The sequence below is a fragment of the Cheilinus undulatus genome, linkage group 24, assembly GCF_018320785.1.
Source record: "Cheilinus undulatus linkage group 24, ASM1832078v1, whole genome shotgun sequence".
NCBI classification, from domain to species: domain Eukaryota; kingdom Metazoa; phylum Chordata; class Actinopteri; order Labriformes; family Labridae; genus Cheilinus; species Cheilinus undulatus.
This window is the reverse complement of record NC_054888.1, coordinates 66093-83417: the sequence shown is the minus strand read 5'-3', so window position 1 is coordinate 83417 and position 17325 is coordinate 66093. Positions and strand designations below refer to the sequence as shown.

Below are 17325 nucleotides of genomic sequence, written 5' to 3'. Positions count from 1 at the left end.
ACTCTGGCTTTAGTTACTCTATAAATCAAACTCTGGCTTTTGTTACTCTTTAAATCAAACTCTGGCTTTAGTTACTCTTTAAATCAAACTCTGGCTTTAGTTACTCTTTAAATCAATCTCTGGCTTTAGTTACTCTACACATTATACTCTGGCTTTAGTTACTTGACACATTAAACTCTGGCTTTAGTTACTCTGATGATCAAACTCTGGCTTCAGTTACTCTGATGATCAAACTCTGTCTTTAGTTACTCTATAAATCAAACTCTGGCTTTAGTTACTCTTTAAATCAAACTCTGGCTTTAGTTACTCTGATGATCAAACTCTGGCTTCAGTTACTCTATAAATCAAACTCTGGCTTTAGTTACTCTATAAATCAAACTCTGGCTTTAGTTACTCTATAAATCAAACTCTGGCTTTAGTTACTTTTAAAATCAAACTCTGGCTTTAGTTACTCTACACATTAAACTCTGGCTTTAGTTACTCTACGAATTAAACTCTGGCTTTGGTTACTCTACACATTAAACTCTGGCTTTAGTTACTCTACACATTAAACTCTGGCTTTAGTTACTCTATAAATCAAACTCTGGCTTTAGTTACTCTTTAAATGAAAACTCTGGCTTTAGTTACTCTACACATTAAACTCTGGCTTTAGTTACTCTATAAATCAAACTCTGGCTTTAGTTACTCTACAAATTAAACTCTGGCTTTAGTTACTCTAAGAATCAAACTCTGGCTTTAGATACTCTTTGAATCAAACTCTGGCTTTAGTTACTCTTTAAATCAAACTCTGGCTTTAGTTACTCTATGAATCAAACTCTGGCTTTAGTTACTCTTTAAATCAAACTCTGGCTTTAGTTACTCTTTGAATCAAACTCTGGCTTTAGTTACTCTTTAAATCAAACTCTGTCTTTAGTTACTCTTTAAATCAAACTCTGGCTTTAGTTACTCTATAAATCAAACTCTGGCTTTAGTTACTCTTTAAATCAAACTCTGGCTTTAGTTACTCTATAAATCAAACTCTGGCTGTAGTTACTCTATAAATCAAACTCTGGCTTTAGTTACTCTACACATTAAACTCTGGCTTTAGTTACTTTTTAAATCAAACTCTGGATTTATTTACTCTATAAATCAAACTCTGTCTTTAGTTACTCTACACATTAAACTCTGGCTTTAGTTACTCTATAAATCAAACTCTGGCTTTAGTTACTCTATAAATCAAACTCTGGCTTTAGTTACTCTTTAAATCAAACGCTGGCTTTAGTTACTCTATAAATCAAACTCTGGCTTTAGTTACTCTTTAAATCAATCTCTGGCTTTAGTTACTCTACACATTATACTCTGGCTTTAGTTACTTGACACATTAAACTCTGGCTTTAGTTACTCTGATGATCAAACTCTGGCTTCAGTTACTCTGATGATCAAACTCTGTCTTTAGTTACTCTATAAATCAAACTCTGGCTTTAGTTACTCTTTAAATCAAACTCTGGCTTTAGTTACTCTGATGATCAAACTCTGGCTTCAGTTACTCTATAAATCAAACTCTGGCTTTAGTTACTCTATAAATCAAACTCTGGCTTTAGTTACTCTATAAATCAAACTCTGGCTTTAGTTACTTTTAAAATCAAACTCTGGCTTTAGTTACTCTACACATTAAACTCTGGCTTTGGTTACTCTACACATTAAACTCTGGCTTTAGTTACTCTACACATTAAACTCTGGCTTTAGTTACTCTATAAATCAAACTCTGGCTTTAGTTACTCTACAAATTAAACTCTGGCTTTAGTTACTCTATAAATCAAACTCTGGCTTTAGTTACTCTTTAAATCAAACTCTGGCTTTAGTTACTCTATGAATCAAACTCTGGCTTTAGTTACTCTATAAATCAAACTCTGGCTTTAGTTACTCTTTAAATCAAACTCTGGCTTTAGTTGCTCTATAAATCAAACTCTGGCTTGAGTTACTCTATAAATCAAACTCTGGCTTTAGTTACTCTTTAAATCAAACTCTGGCTTTAGTTACTCTATGAATCAAACTCTGGCTTTAGTTGCTCTATAAATCAAACTCTGGCTTTAGTTACTCTATAAATCAAACTCTGGCTTTAGTTACTCTATAAATCAAACTCTGGCTTTAGTTACTCTATAAATCAAACTCTGGCTTTAGTTACTCTATAAATCAAACTCTGGCTTTAGTTACTCTTTAAATCAAACTCTGGCTTTAGTTACTCTATAAATCAAACTCTGGCTTTAGTTACTCTATAAATCAAACTCTGGCTTTAGTTTCTCTATAAATCAAACTCTGGCTTTAGTTACTTTTTAAATCATACTCTGGCTTTAGTTACTCTACATATTAAACTCTGGCTTTAGTTACTTTACACGTTAAACTCTGGCTTTAGTTACTCTATAAATCAAACTCTGGCTTTAGTTACTCTATAAATCAAACTCTGGCTTTAGTTACTCTGTAAATCAAACTCTGGCTTTAGTTACTCTATAAATCAAACTCTGGCTTTAGTTACTCTATAAATCAAACTCTGGCTTTAGTTACTCTATAAATCAAACTCTGGCTTTAGTTACTCTATCAATCAAACTCTGGCTTTAGTTACTCTATAAATCAAACTCTGGCTTTAGTTACTCTATAAATCAAACTCTGGCTTTAGTTACTCTATAAATCAAACTCTGGCTTTAGTTACTCTACACATTATACTCTGGCTTTAGTTACTTGACACATTAAACTCTGGCTGTAGTTACTCTGATGATCAAACTCTGGCTGTAGTTACTCTATAAATCAAACTCTGGCTTTAGTTACTCTACACATTAAACTCTGGCTTTAGTTACTCTATAAATCAAACTCTGGCTTTAGTTACTCTGTAAATCAAACTCTGGCTTTAGTTACTCTAAAAATCAAACTCTGGCTTTAGTTACTCTATAAATCAAACTCTGGCTTTAGTTACTCTATAAATCAAACTCTGGCTTTAGTTACTCTTTAAATCAAACTCTGGCTTTAGTTACTCTACAAATTAAACTCTGGCTTTAGTTACTCTAAGAATCAAACTCTGGCTTTAGTTACTCTTTGAATCAAACTCTGGCTTTATTTACTCTTTAAATCAAACTCTGGCTTTAGTTACTCTTTAAATCAAACTCTGGCTTTAGTTACTCTATAAATCAAACTCTGGCTTTAGTTACTCTTTAAAATCAAACTCTGGCTTTAGTTACTCTATAAATCAAACTCTGGCTTTAGTTACTCTTTAAATCAAACTCTGGCTTTAGTTACTCTATAAATCAAACTCTGGCTTTAGGTACTCTTTAAATCAAACTCTGGCTTTAGTTACTCTATAAATCAAACTCTGGCTTTAGTTACTCTATAAATCAAACTCTGTCTTTAGTTTCTCTATAAATCAAACTCTGGCTTTAGTTACTTTTTAAATCATACTCTGGCTTTAGTTACTCTACATATTAAACTCTGGCTTTAGTTACTTGACACGTTAAACTCTTGCTTTAGTTACTCTATAAATCAAACTCTGGCTGTAGTTCCTCTATAAATCAAACTCTGGCTTTATTTACTCTGTAAATCAAACTCTGGCTTTAGTTACTCTATAAATCAAACTCTGTCTTTAGTTACTCTTTAAATCAAACTCTGGCTTTAGTTACTCTATAAATCAAACTCTGGCTTTAGTTACTCTTTAAATCAAACTCTGGCTTTAGTTACTCTATAAATCAAACTCTGGCTTTAGTTACTCTTTAAATCAAACTCTGTCTTTAGTTACTCTTTAAATCAAACTCTGGCTTTAGTTACTCTACACATTATACTCTGGCTTTAGTTACTTGACACATTAAACTCTGGCTTTAGTTACTCTGATGATCAAACTCTGGCTGTAGTTACTCTATAAATCAAACTCTGGCTTTAGTTACTCTACACATTAAACTCTGGCTTTAGTTACTTTTTAAATCAAACTCTGGATTTAGTTACTCTTTAAATCAAACTCTGGCTTTAGTTACTCTACACATTAAACTCTGTCTTTAGTTACTCTACACATTAAACTCTGGCTTTAGTTACTCTTTAAATCAAACTCTGGCTTTAGTTACTCTTTAAATCAAACTCTGTCTTTAGTTACTCTTTAAATCAAACTCTGGCTTTAGTTACTCTACACATTATACTCTGGCTTTAGTTACTTGACACATTAAACTCTGGCTTTAGTTACTCTGATGATCAAACTCTGGCTGTAGTTACTCTATAAATCAAACTCTGGCTTTAGTTACTCTACACATTAAACTCTGGCTTTAGTTACTTTTTAAATCAAACTCTGGATTTAGTTACTCTTTAAATCAAACTCTGGCTTTAGTTACTCTACACATTAAACTCTGTCTTTAGTTACTCTACACATTAAACTCTGGCTTTAGTTACTCTATAAATCAAACTCTGGCTTTAGTTACTCTATGAATCAAACTCTGGCTTTAGTTACTCTTTAAATCAAACTCTGGCTTTAGTTACTCTTTAAATCAAACTCTGGCTTTAGTTACTCTTTTAATCAAACTCTGGCTTTAGTTACTCTATAAATCAAACTCTGGCTTTAGTTACTCTTTAAATCAAACTCTGGCTTTAGTTACTCTATAAATCAAACTCTGGCTTTAGTTACTCTTTAAATCAATCTCTGGCTTTAGTTACTCTACACATTAAACTCTGGCTTTAGTTACTCTGATGATCAAACTCTGGCTTTAGTTACTCTATAAATCAAACTCTGGCTTTAGTTACTCTACACATTAAACTCTGGCTTTAGTTACTCTTTAAATCATACTCTGGCTTTAGTTACTCTGATGATCAAACTCTGGCTTTAGTTACTCTTTAAATCAAACTCTGGCTTTAGTTACTCTACACATTAAACTCTGGCTTTAGTTACTCTATAAATCAAGCTCTGGCTTTAGTTACTCTGATGATCAAACTCTGGCTTTAGTTACTCTTTAAATCATACTCTGGCTTTAGTTACTCTGATGATCAAACTCTGGCTTTAGATACTCTTTAAATCAAACTCTGGCTTTAGTTACTCTACACATTAAACTCTGGCTTTAGTTACTCTATAAATCAAACTCTGGCTTTAGTTACTCTTTAAATCAAACTCTGTCTTTAGTTACTCTATAAATCATACTCTGGCTTTAGTTACTCTGATGATCAAACTCTGGCTTTAGTTACTCTATGAATCAAACTCTGTCTTTAGTTACTCTACGCATTAAACTCTGGCTTTAGTTACTCTTTAAATCAAACTCTGGCTTTAGTTACTCTATAAATCAAACTCTGGCTTTAGTTACTCTATAAATCAAACTCTGGCTTTAGTTACTCTACACATTATACTCTGGCTTTAGTTACTTGACACATTAAACTCTGGCTTTAGTTACTCTGATGATCAAACTCTGGCTTTAGTTACTCTATAAATCATACTCTGGCTTTAGTTACTCTACACATTAAACTCTGGCTTTAGTTACTCTTTAAATCATACTCTGGCTTTAGTTACTCTGATGATCCAATTCTGGCTTTAGTTACTCTTTAAATCAAACTCTGGCTTTAGTTACTCTTTAAATCATACTCTGGCTTTAGTTACTCTGATGATCAAACTCTGGCTTTAGTTACTCTTTAAATCAAACTCTGGCTTTAGTTACTCTTCACATTAATCTCTGGCTTTAGTTACTCTATAAATCAAACTCTGGCTTTAGTTACTCTGATGATCAAACTCTGGCTTTAGTTACTCTATGAATTAAACTCTTTCTTTAGTTACTCTATAAATCATACTCTGGCTTTAGTTACTCTGATGATCAAACTCTGGCTTTAGTTACTCTATGAATCAAACTCTGTCTTTAGTTACTCTACACATTAAACTCTGGCTTTGGTTACTCTTTAAATCAAACTCTGGCTTTAGTTACTCTACACATTAAACTCTGGCTTTAGTTACTTTTTAAATCAAACTCTGGATTTAGTTACTCTTTAAATCAAACTCTGGCTTTAGTTACTTGACACGTTAAACTCTGGCTTTAGTTACTCTGATGATCAAACTCTGGCTTTAGTTACTCTACACATTAAACTCTGGCTTTAGTTACTCTTCACATTAAACTCTGGCTTTAGTTACTCTACAAATTAAACTCTGGCTTTAGTTACTCTATGAATCAAACTCTGGCTTTAGATACTCTTTGAATCAAACTCTGGCTTTAGTTACTCTTTAAATCAAACTCTGGCTTTAGTTACTCTACACATCATACTCTGGCTTTAGTTACTCTATAAATCAAGCTCTGGCTTTAGTTACTCTGATGATCAAACTCTGGCTTTAGTTACTCTTTAAATCATACTCTGGCTTTAGTTACTCTGATGATCAAACTCTGGCTTTAGATACTCTTTAAATCAAACTCTGGCTTTAGTTACTCTACACATTAAACTCTGGCTTTAGTTTCTCTGATGATCAAACTCTGGCTTTAGTTACTCTATAAATCAAACTCTGGCTTTAGTTACTCTTTAAATCAAACTCTGGCTTTAGTAACTTCTAAAATCAAACTCTGGCTTTAGTTACTCTATAAATCAAACTCTTGCTTTAGTTACTCTATAAATCAAACTCTGGCTTTAGTTACTCTAGAAATCAAACTCTGGCTTTAGTTACTCTATGAATCAAACTCTGGCTTTAGTTACTCTTTAAATCAAACTCTGGCTTTAGTTACTCTATGAATCAAACTCTGGCTTTAGTTACTCTTTAAATCAAACTCTGGCTTTAGTTACTCTATGAATCATACTCTGGCTTTAGTTACTCTTTAAATCAAACTCTGGCTTTACAAACTCTGGCTTTAGTAACTTCTAAAATCAAACTCTGGCTTTAGTTACTCTATAAATCAAACTCTGGCTTTAGTTACTCTATCAATCAAACTCTGGCTTTAGTTACTCTATCAATCAAACTCTGGCTTTAGTTACTCTATCAATCAAACTCTGGCTTTAGTTACTCTATAAATCAAACTCTGGCTTTAGTTACTCTATAAATCAAACTCTGGCTTTAGTTACTCTATAAATCAAACTCTGGCTTTAGTTACTCTATAAATCAAACTCTTGCTTTAGTTACTCTATCAATCAAACTCTGGCTTTAGTTACTCTATAAATCAAACTCTGGCTTTAGTTACTCTACACATTAAACTCTGGCTGTAGTTACTCTTCACATTGAACTCTGGCTTTAATTACTCTATCAATCAAACTCTGGCTTTAGTTACTCTTCACATTAAACTCTGGCTTTAATTACTCTATAAATCAAACGCTGGCTTTAGTTACTCTTCACATTAAACTCTGGCTTTAATTACTCTATAAATCAAACGCTGGCTTTAGTTACTCTATAAATCAAACTCTGGCTTTAGTTACTCTATAAATCAAACTCTGGCTTTAATTACTCTATAAATCAAACTCTGGCTTTAGTTACTCTATAAATCAAACTCTGGCTTTAGTTACTCTTCACATTAAACTCTGGCTTTAATTACTCTATAAATCAAACGCTGGCTTTAGTTACTCTTCACATTAAACTCTGGCTTTAATTACTCTATAAATCAAACGCTGGCTTTAGTTACTCTATAAATCAAACTCTGGCTTTAATTACTCTATAAATCAAACTCTGGCTTTAGTTACTCTATAAATCAAACTCTGGCTTTAGTTACTCTATAAATCAAACGCTGGCTTTAGTTACTCTATAAATCAAACTCAGAGTTGACGTGAAACTGTTGTTCCTTTATTGGTTTTAACATTTAAGGCCAGGCTCTGATGGGGTCACGGTGAGGTCATGTCCTTGTTCACAGAGGTCATTTCCTTCTATGGACCTGTGGCTCCTCTCCCTTTTGTCATCTCTCTCTCTCAGTCTTTCTCATCCCCTCCTCTCCTCACTGTCCAATCAGATAACGGCTCCTAGCCCAAACATAAATCTTCAGAATAAGGAGGATGTCCGTGTTCAGAATGCTCTGGAGTAGGGGGGTCAAACCCAGTCACAGCAGGGGCCGGATTCTGGATTCAGGACTAACCTGAGGTCCTAACAGGGTCACCTTTCTAACCATCAACTGTCAACCTTGTTTCACTGGTAATAAAATATGAAAAAAAAATTGCTAAATTGAAAATTTGAAATTAAAACACCTACTAATTTCTTTTCCTGCATTCCTGAGTTCTTATTATAGTTTTATTTACTTTTTCAGATTTTGTGACTGAACGAGGATATCTTAAATCATCAGGATAAGTTCACATCTTTATACTTGAGGAAATCTGCAGACTGATGGGACAGTTAGGACAGAAATATGAGATCATCTTGCGGACCGGATTTTAACTGTTCCACGGGCCGGATTTGGCCCCCAGGCTTTGAGTTTGACACCTGTGCTCTGGAGGGTCGATTCTAGGCTCTGATTGGCTGTCTGCTTGTCTCCGTCTGTCCAGGAGGTGGTGCTGTACTGTTTGGAGCGTCAGGTCTGTGATGTCAACCACAGAGATAACGCCGGCTACTGTGCTCTACACGAGGCCTGCGCCCGTGGCTGGCTGGGGATCGTACGCCACCTGGTGGAGCATGGCGCTGATGTCAACTGCAGTGCTCAGGATGGGACCAGGTATGAACCAGCGCCGGTTTATCCCAGTGAGAACCAGATCCTGGTTGATTCTGGCTTTGATGATTTTAACCTGGTTGTGTTTCCTGTCAGACCGCTTCATGACGCCGTGGAGAACGACCATGTGGAGGTAGTCCGTTTCCTGCTGGCCTGTGGCGCTGACCCCACCCTGACCTCCTACTCTGGACGAGGACTGATCAGCATGACCCACAGCGCCAGCATGGAGACCTTCCTGGAGGGTAGGAGACTTTGCCTGTGCCGTATCTCCATGTAGTTACTGTTTTGATGAGGTTCATGTAGATCTGTGGCATATGCTACAGCAGCACAGGTTGTTTGGACTGATTTCATACTGATAAAAAAAATGCTGGTAGGAACCCAACCTTGGCCTCTCATGTAGGGCCCTCCGTGCAAGGGGACCATTACTGCGTAGCACAACCTGTGCCCACTTCACAAACACTCTTCTGAACCCTCTGAAACGATACAAGCACGTCAAAGAGGCCGCACTACACGCCAGAAAACACTACGCTCATCTACTAACTGTAGTACAGTAGTTAGGTTCATCCTATAGCTGTGATATAGTAGTTAGGCTAATCTGCCAACTACAATACAATAGTTGAGATCATGTACTAGTAGTTGTACAGTAGTTGAGCTCATCTTCTAATTATAAAACAGTAGTGTGGATAAACAACTAGCTGTATTGCGGTAGATGAGCTCATGTACTAGCTGTATTACAGTAGTTGAGCTCATGTACTAGCTGTAATATGATAGTTGAGCTCATGTACTAGCGGTAATATGGTAGTTGAGCTCATGCACTAGCTGTATTACGGTAGTTGAGCTCATGTACTAGTTGTAATATGGTAGTTGAGCTCATGTACTAGCTGTATTACAGTAGTTGAGCTCATGTACTAGCTGTAATATGGTAGTTGAGCTCATGTACTAGCTGTATTATGGTAGTTGAGCTCATGTACTAGCTGTAATATGGTAGTTGAACTCATGTACTAGCTGTAATATGGTGGCTGAGCTCATGTATTAGCTGTAATATGGTAGTTGAGCTCATGTACTAGATGTATTCGGGTAGTTGAGCTCATGTATCTAGCTGTGATATGGTAGTTGAGCTCATGTACTAGCTCTATTACGGTAGTTGAGCACATGTACTAGCTGTAATTTGGTAGTTGAGCTCATGTACTAGCTGTAATTTGGTAGTTGAGCTCATGTACTAGCTGTAATATTTTACTTGATCTCATGTACTAGCTGTTTTACGGTAGTTGAGCTCATGCCCTAGCTGTAATACGGCAGTTGAGCTCATGTACTAGATGTTTTATGGTAGTCGAGGTCATGTTCTAGCTGTAATATGGTAGTTGAGCTCATGTACTAGTTGTAATATTATAGTAGTTAAGTACACGTTCTAGCTGTAATATGGTAGTTCAGCTCATGTACTTCCTGTATTACGGTAGTTGAGCTCATGTACTACCTGTTATGTGGTAGTTGAGCTCATGTACTAGCTGTTATTACGGTAGTTGAGCTCATGTATTAGCTGTAATATGGTAGTTGAGCTCATGTACTAGCTGTTATATGGTTGTTGAGCTCATGTACTAGCTGTATTACGGTAGTTGAGCTCATGTACTAGCTGGAATATGGTAGTTCAGCTCATATTCTAGCTGTATTACAGTAGTTGAGCTCATGTAGTAGCTGTATCATGGTAGTTGAGCTCAACTAGCTGTTTTATGGTACTTGAGCTCATTTTCTAGCTGTCATATGGTAGTTGAGCTCATGTACTAGCTGTAATATGGTAGTTGAGCTCATGTACTAGTTGTAATATTATAGTAGATAAGTACACGTTCTAGCTGTAATATGGTAGTTCAGCTCATGTACTACCTGTATTACGGTATTTGAGCTCATGTACTAGCTGTATTACCATAGCTGAGCTCATGTACTAGCTGTTATTACGGTAGTTGAGCTCATGTACTAGTTGTATTACGGTAGTTGAGCTCATGTACTACCTGTATTATGGTAGTTGAGCTCATGTACTAGCTGTTATTACGGTAGTTGAGCTCATGTACTACCTGTTTTATGGTAGTTGAGCTCATGTAATAGCATTTATATGGTAGTTGATCTCATGTACTAGATGTATTATGGTCATTGAACTCATTTACTAGCTATAATACGGTAGTTGAGCTCATGTAATAGCATTTATATGGTAGTTGATCTCATGTACTAGATGTATTATGGTCATTGAACTCATTTACTAGCTGTAATATGGTAGTTGAGCTCATGTACTAGCTATAATACGGTAGTTGAGCTCATGTAATAGCATTTATATGGTAGTTGATCTCATGTACTAGATGTCTTATGGTCATTGAACTCATTTACTAGCTGTATTATGGTAGTTGAGCTCATGTTCTAGCTGTAATATGGTAGTTGAGCTCATGTACTAGCTGTGATATGGTAGTTGAGCTCATGTACTAGATGTATTATCATAGTTGAGCTCATGTACTAGCTGTGATATGGTAGTTGAGCTCATGTTCTAGCTGTATTACGGTACTTGAGCTCATGTACTAGCTGTGATATGGTAGTTGAGCTCATGTACTAGATGTATTATCATAGTTGAGCTCATGTACTAGGTGTAATATGGTAGTTGAGCTCATGTACTAGCTGAAATATGATAGTTGAACTCATTTACTAGCTGAAATATGGCAGTTGAGCTCATGTACTAACTGTTTTATAGTAGTTGAGCTCATGTACTAGCTGTAATATTTTAACTAATCTCTTGTACTAGCTGTATTACAGTAGTTGAGCTCATGTACTAGCTGTAATATTTTAACTAATCTCTTGTACTAGCTGTATTACAGTAGTTGAGCTCATGTTCTAGCTGTAATATGGTAGTTGAGGTCATGTTCTAGCTGTAATATGGTAGTTGAGCTCATGTTCTAGCTGTATTACGGTAGTTGAGCTCATGTACTAGCTGTAATATGGTAGTTGAGCTCATGTACTAGTTGTAATATGGTAGTTGAGCTCATGTACTAGCTGTAATATGGTAGTTGAGCTCATGTACTAGCTGTGATATGGTAGTTGAGCTCATGTACTAGTTGTAATATGGTAGTTGAGCTCATGTACTAGATGTATTATGGTAGCTGAGGTCATGTTCTAGCTGAAATATGGAAGTTGAGCTCATGTACTAGCTGTACTATGGTAGTTGAGCTCATGTACTAGTTGTAATATGGTAGTTGAGCTCATGTACTAGATGTATTATGGTAGCTGAGGTCATGTTCTAGCTGAAATATGGTAGTTGAGCTCATGTACTAGTTGAAATATGGTAGTTCAGCTCATGTACTAGCTGTATTACAGTAGTTGAGCTCATGTACTAGCTGTATTATGGTAGTTGAGCTCATATACTAGATGTATTATGGTAGTTGAGCTCATGTACTAGCTGTAATATGGTAGTTGAGCTCATGTACTAGTTGTAATATGGTAGTTGAACTCATTTTCTAGCTGTATTACGGTAGTTTAGCTCATGTTCTAGCTGAAATATGGTAGTTGAGCTCATGTACTAGCTGTAATATGGTAGTTGAGCTCATGTACTAGTTGTAATATGGTAGTTGAGCTCATGTACTAGATGTATTATGGTAGCTGAGGTCATGTTCTAGCTGAAATATGGTAGTTGAGCTCATGTTCTAGCTGTAATATGGTAGTTGAGCTTATCTCTAGCTGTAATATGGTAGTTGAGCTCATGTACTAGTTGTATTATGGTAGTTGAGCTCATGTTCTAGCTGTAATATGGTAGTTGAGCTAATGTGGTAGCTGTAATATGGTAGTTGAGCTAATGTACTAGATGTATTACGGTAGTTGAGCTCATGTACTAGCTGAAATATGGTAGTTGAGCTCATGTACTAGTGTAATATGGTAGTTGAGCTCATGTACTAGTTGTAATATGGTAGTTGAGCTCATGTACTAAGTGTATTATGGTTGTTGAGGTCATGTTCTAGCTGAAATATGGTAGTTGAGCTCATGTACTAGTTGTAATATGGTAGTTGAGCTCATGTACTAAGTGTATTATGGTAGTTGAGGTCATGTTCTAGCTGTAATATGGTAGTTGAGCTCATGTACTAGTTGTAATATGGTAGTTGAGCTCATGTACTAAGTGTATTATGGTTGTTGAGGTCATGTTCTAGCTGTCATATGGTAGTTGAGCTCATGTACTAAGTGTATTATGGTTGTTGAGGTCATGTTCTAGCTGAAATATGGTAGTTGAGCTCATGTACTAGTTGTAATATGGTAGTTGAGCTCATGTACTAAGTGTATTATGGTTGTTGAGGTCATGTTCTAGCTGTCATATGGTAGTTGAGCTCATGTACTAAGTGTATTATGGTTGTTGAGGTCATGTTCTAGCTGAAATATGGTAGTTGAGCTCATGTACTAGTTGTAATATGGTAGTTGAGCTCATGTACTAGTGTAATATGGTAGTTGAGCTCATGTACTAAGTGTATTATGGTTGTTGAGGTCATGTTCTAGCTGAAATATGGTAGTTGAGCTCATGTACTAGTTGTAATATGGTAGTTGAGCTCATGTACTAGTGTAATATGGTAGTTGAGCTCATGTACTAGCTGTGATATGGTAGTTGAGCTCATGTACTAGTTGTAATATGGTAGTTGAGCTCATGTACTAGTTGTAATATGGTAGTTGAGCTCATGTACTAGCTGTATTACAGTAGTTGAGCTCATGTACTAGCTGTATTATGGTAGTTGAGCTCATATACTAGATGTATTATGGTAGTTGAGGTCATGTTCTAGCTGTAATATGGTAGTTGAGCTCATGTACTAGCTGTAATATGGTAGTTGAGCTCATGTACTAGTTGTAATATGGTAGTTGAACTCATTTTCTAGCTGTATTACGGTAGTTTAGCTCATGTTCTAGCTGAAATATGGTAGTTGAGCTCATGTACTAGCTGTAATATGGTAGTTGAGCTCATGTACTAGTTGTAATATGGTAGTTGAGCTCATGTACTAGATGTATTATGGTAGCTGAGGTCATGTTCTAGCTGAAATATGGTAGTTGAGCTCATGTTCTAGCTGTAATATGGTAGTTGAGCTCATGTACTAGCTATAATACGGTAGTTGAGCTCATGTTCTAGCTTTGATATGGTAGTTGAGCTCATGTACTAGTTGTATTATGGTAGTTGAGCTCATGTTCTAGCTGTAATATGGTAGTTGAGCTAATGTGGTAGCTGTAATATGGTAGTTGAGCTAATGTACTAGATGTATTACGGTAGTTGAGCTCATGTACTAGCTGAAATATGGTAGTTGAGCTCATGTACTAGTGTAATATGGTAGTTGAGCTCATGTACTAGTTGTAATATGGTAGTTGAGCTCATGTACTAAGTGTATTATGGTTGTTGAGGTCATGTTCTAGCTGAAATATGGTAGTTGAGCTCATGTACTAGTTGTAATATGGTAGTTGAGCTCATGTACTAGTGTATTATGGTAGTTGAGGTCATGTTCTAGCTGTAATATGGTAGTTGAGCTCATGTACTAGTTGTAATATGGTAGTTGAGCTCATGTACTAAGTGTATTATGGTTGTTGAGGTCATGTTCTAGCTGAAATATGGTAGTTGAGCTCATGTACTAGTTGTAATATGGTAGTTGAGCTCATGTACTAAGTGTATTATGGTTGTTGAGGTCATGTTCTAGCTGTCATATGGTAGTTGAGCTCATGTACTAAGTGTATTATGGTTGTTGAGGTCATGTTCTAGCTGAAATATGGTAGTTGAGCTCATGTACTAGTTGTAATATGGTAGTTGAGCTCATGTACTAGTGTAATGTGGTAGTTGAGCTCATGTACTAAGTGTATTATGGTTGTTGAGGTCATGTTCTAGCTGAAATATGGTAGTTGAGCTCATGTACTAGTTGTAATATGGTAGTTGAGCTCATGTACTAGTGTAATATGGTAGTTGAGCTCATGTACTAGCTGTGATATGGTAGTTGAGCTCATGTACTAGTTGTAATATGGTAGTTGAGCTCATGTACTAGTTGTAATATGGTAGTTGAGCTCATGTACTAGATGTATTACGGTAGTTGAGCTCATGTACTAGCTGAAATATGGTAGTTGAGCTCATGTACTAGTGTAATATGGTAGTTGAGCTCATGTACTAGCTGTGATATGGTAGTTGAGCTCATGTACTAGTTGCAATATGGTAGTTGAGCTCATGTACTAGTTGCAATATGGTAGTTGAGCTCATGTACTAGTTGTAATATGATAGTTGAGCTCATGGACTAGCTGAAATATGGTAGTTGTGCCCATGTACAAGCTGTAATATGGTAGTTCAGCTCATGTACTAGCTGAAATATGGTAGTTGAGCTCCCAGCCTTCAATCACTCACAGCTCTATGCCCTCCTCCTGTCACCTGGTGGAGGTGCTGAGGAGTCTTTTCTCTGAGCACTGAGCCTGTGGCAGCTGCTTGAATCCACAGTGAAGGGCTTTGAATTTTCACCTTAACCCGGCTGCGTGAGGCGGTGGTAGCGGCACACTGTTTTTATTAATGACGTGTTGACCAGCACTTTATACTGGTATCTCAGTCACCTTGGTATTTGAGTCACAGCTGATTAAATGTGCAGTTTTACACCGTATTTACTGGGAATGGTCCAGATAATGGTCCAGTCTGGTCACTGATGGATCCCTGGACCTGGACAGACAGGAAACATGCAGAAACATAAACCTGATCTGAAGTCATGATGGACACATAATGGAAAGGCTGCTGCAAACATGACTGAGACCAGATGAGATGGTTTTTCTGTCTGAGCTCAAATGAGGACAGAAAAACAACATCTCTGCTGCAGAGTCAGAGGAAGTAGAGAAGGAGGGAAAGGCTGGAGCAAACAGGAAGGAGACACGTCTGATCAGCGCTCCCTGGATCTGCTCTCTTTTTTCCTCCCTCTCTCTCCGGAGGGGTTTAATGAGGCTTGGCTGCTGAATCCCAGAACAGCTCACCACACACACACACACAAACGTGCACGCCCCTCACGTGCACGCTCACAGACTCGTGCCAGCATCCGTCAGCTCAGCGCCAAACGCCGCAGCGACAAGCCGGCACCGTCTGAGCACAAACACTCATCGTCTTCCTCTCTGCTCTCTGTCTGTTGGCTCTCTGTGTTCCTGCTCTCTGATTGGTCAGCTCTTTATTCACATAACTCTCCTCTCTCCCTGCAGACTATCTCTCCGACCTCCAGGGGCGATCGGAGGATGATCCGGGGATCTGCTGGGAGTTTTACGGCAGCTCCGTGTGCGGTCAGTTCAGATAGACACGAGGAACTCTGGATTTACTTTGGCCGGCTCCACAGGGGAGGATTTAAAAGTTCAGACTGCATTTAAAAATGAGGGAGATGGCAGACATGAGGACAGGTTAAACCGAGGCTTGGCCTGGTTAGAAATACACTTAACCTGAGATAATGCTGGCATTTAAACTCTAGGTTTTCAGTCCAAAAAGTTACAAAATCAGGCTTAAAAATAGCACATTTTCTGATTTTAAAAGTCATTAACAGGAGAAACCCTAACCGTTTCTGAGATTATAAAGTGAAGAGGAAAATTTAGATTTTTAGATCTCTGAAGTCCTAAATTCACAGGGGAAACTGTGAAATTTTTCTCTTCAAAAATGTAGACATATACCAGAAAATACAGAAAATTTTTTAAGATTAAATTTTGAATTTACAAGAAAAAAGACATAACACTTTCGAAATAATAATGCTACACATTTACAGGGACAAAAAGGTATATTCAGGTCTTTGGAGATATACATTTATGAGAAAAATCAACATTTTCAAGGTTTTATTTTCTCAAATTTATGAAAAATAATGAAAAACTTGTACAATTTTATGCAAGTAAATTTACAACAAAAACTTAAGAATTTTCTAGGTTTAAATTTGCAAATTTATGAGAAAAAAGGTGAAATTTTTAAGATTTTACTGTCAGAAAAAAGTCTGTGAAAGACTTGAAATTTCCAGGCTCATAAACCTGCAAATATAATGAAAAATTATAGATTATAAAATACAAACTCAGGTGAAAAAAATGCAACTTTCAAGATTTTAGAGCTGTGAGTTAATGAGACAAAACAGGTTGAGATTATAAAGCCTCTGACCCAACAGCAGTTAAATAACTCCAATGAGTTCATACATTTCAGGATGCCATCAGTTACAGCAGGTCTTGAATTGATCCAGAGCCAACATTAAGTCCAGAATCTGGCTCAGAACTGGACTAAAATCCTCTGCTGTGGAGCCTTCGTAGAGTCACAGTTACAGCTAAACCCATGGGCTAACATGGGTTTTAATTAAACCTTCTGCCGTACTTTTGTTCTTCTTCTAGAACCTTCCAATGAGGGAGGAACGTTCAACATTCTCGCCGACCCTCCAGGACCCGAGGAGGAAGAGGACGATGAAGAGGATGGTGATGATGAAGAGGATCGAGCCAAGAGGGAGGTCTTTGAGTTTGAGCTGTCTGATCGACCTCTACTGCCGTGCTACAACATCCAAGTCTCCCTGTCACAAGGGTGAGTCCAAGTCCACTACAGACCAGAGTCCCTAGTCCAAGGGTGAGTCTGAGTCCAATACAGACCAGAATCCCTAGTCCAAGGGTTGAGTCTGAGTCCACTACAGACAAGAGTCCCTGTGACAAGGGTGAGTCGGAGTCCATTAAAGACCAGAGTCCCTAGTCCAAGGGATGAGTCTTAGTCCACTACAGATCAGAGTCCCTAGTT

General features: G+C 37.0%; 1 protein-coding gene across 1 annotated transcript in view; it reads left to right on the top strand.

Moving 5' to 3' along the window:
• Positions 1–17325, top strand: part of LOC121506173 (BCL-6 corepressor-like) — an 87473-nt gene that overhangs the window by 50706 nt on the left and 19442 nt on the right. Inside the window, exons 9-12 of the mRNA XM_041781819.1 lie at positions 8422–8588; positions 8679–8824; positions 15786–15863; positions 16935–17118. Coding sequence (XP_041637753.1) covers positions 8422–8588; positions 8679–8824; positions 15786–15863; positions 16935–17118 — 575 coding nt within the window. The remainder of the gene's footprint in view (positions 1–8421; positions 8589–8678; positions 8825–15785; positions 15864–16934; positions 17119–17325) is intronic.